The sequence below is a fragment of the Alexandromys fortis genome, unplaced genomic scaffold (genome assembly GCF_014885135.2).
Source record: "Alexandromys fortis isolate MF-2015 unplaced genomic scaffold, M_Fortis_MF-2015_v1.1 scaffold_499, whole genome shotgun sequence".
NCBI lineage: Eukaryota > Metazoa > Chordata > Mammalia > Rodentia > Cricetidae > Alexandromys > Alexandromys fortis.
In genome coordinates, this window is record NW_026068364.1 from 121,801 (window position 1) to 123,043 (window position 1,243).

Consider the following 1,243-nt stretch of genomic DNA (forward strand, 5'->3'; position numbering starts at 1 on the left):
CTAGGACCTGAGAATTATCTTCCTTAGGGCTCCTTTGATGTCACGATTCCTCAAGCTATAGATGAAGGGATTGACCATAGGAGTCACCACTGTAAAGATGACAGAAGCCACTGCATCCTGTAGTGAGTAGGAGGATGAAGGATGCATATAAACTCCTAGGATTGCCCCATAAAAAAGGCAAACCACAGTGAGATGGGAACCACAAGTGGACATGGCTTTTTTTATCCCCTGAGCAAAAGGCATCTTCAAAATCTTAGAGCAGATGTAGGCATAGGAAACAACTATGCATACAAATGGTGTAAGAGATATCATTCCACCTTCAGTAAAGGCTGTGACATCATTGATAAAGGTATCAGAACAAGAGAGTTTCAGGACAAGGTAGGGATCACAGTAGAAGTGGGGCACTGCATTGTGGGAAAAGAAGGTGAGTCGAACCATGAGAAGAGTGTTCAAGAGAGCATGCAGGTTTGTGATGACCCATGATAGGGCCACCAGGAGGACACAGAGTCTGGGCCTCATCATCAGGGTGTAGTGGAGTGGGTGACAAATGGCCACATAGCGGTCATAGGCCATCACACTCAAGAGGAAGCCATCCATGTTACCAAATAAAAACAAGAAGTAGATCTGGGCCATGCACTCCATGTAAGAGATGGACTTGCTTCCCACCATGTGATTCACCAGAGCCTTGGGGACGGTGACTGAGGAAAAGCAGATGTCGACACTGGAGAGGTTGGCCAAGAAGAAGTACATGGGTGTGTGGAGATGAGGGTCACAGCTGACAGCCAGGATAATGAGAAGGTTCCCAGAGATGGTGACCATGTACATCCCCAAGAACATTCCAAAGACAATGTCTTCTTGAACTGAATCTTCAGAGAGTCCCAGGAGGAGGAATTCTGTGACTGTCGTCTGATTGTCACCACCCATGTCTCTGGAGAAGAGAGTGAGATGCGTATAGAGAAATCATTCACCAATTCTTGGGGAAAACATTGATGCCATTTGGAAAAGTTTACTCATTAGTGAGAAGTAACTGGTAGTGAATTCCCTTACAAGGTGTTTTTGTAGGAAAAGAGAGCCCCATTTGAAAGGATTGAATTCTAGTGAGTATGATTTTTTTAAATCTGTTCTTATTTGCTTAATGCCATAAATATGTATGCTTTATACAGTAGATAACTCAGTCTGGGAATTGGCTACTATATTTGACTGAACACATGAAGAAACTGAGGAATGGGCAGCTAGATGCTTT

The 1,243-nt window shown here is 44.0% G+C and overlaps 1 protein-coding gene across 1 annotated transcript; it reads right to left on the bottom strand.

The window, feature by feature from the left end:
* On the bottom strand, window positions 1–924 carry LOC126495434 (olfactory receptor 1361-like). The gene has a single exon (XM_050133035.1). The coding sequence runs from the start codon at window positions 922–924 to the stop codon at window positions 1–3; it is 924 nt and encodes a 307-aa protein (XP_049988992.1).
* Between the last annotated feature and the right edge of the window lie 319 nt (window positions 925–1,243).

What these genes read in the sequence shown, in the direction of transcription:
- LOC126495434 (XM_050133035.1), bottom strand. Translation starts at nt 924, where the DNA reads ATGGGTGGTGACAATCAGACGACAGTCACAGAATTCCTCCTCCTGGGA.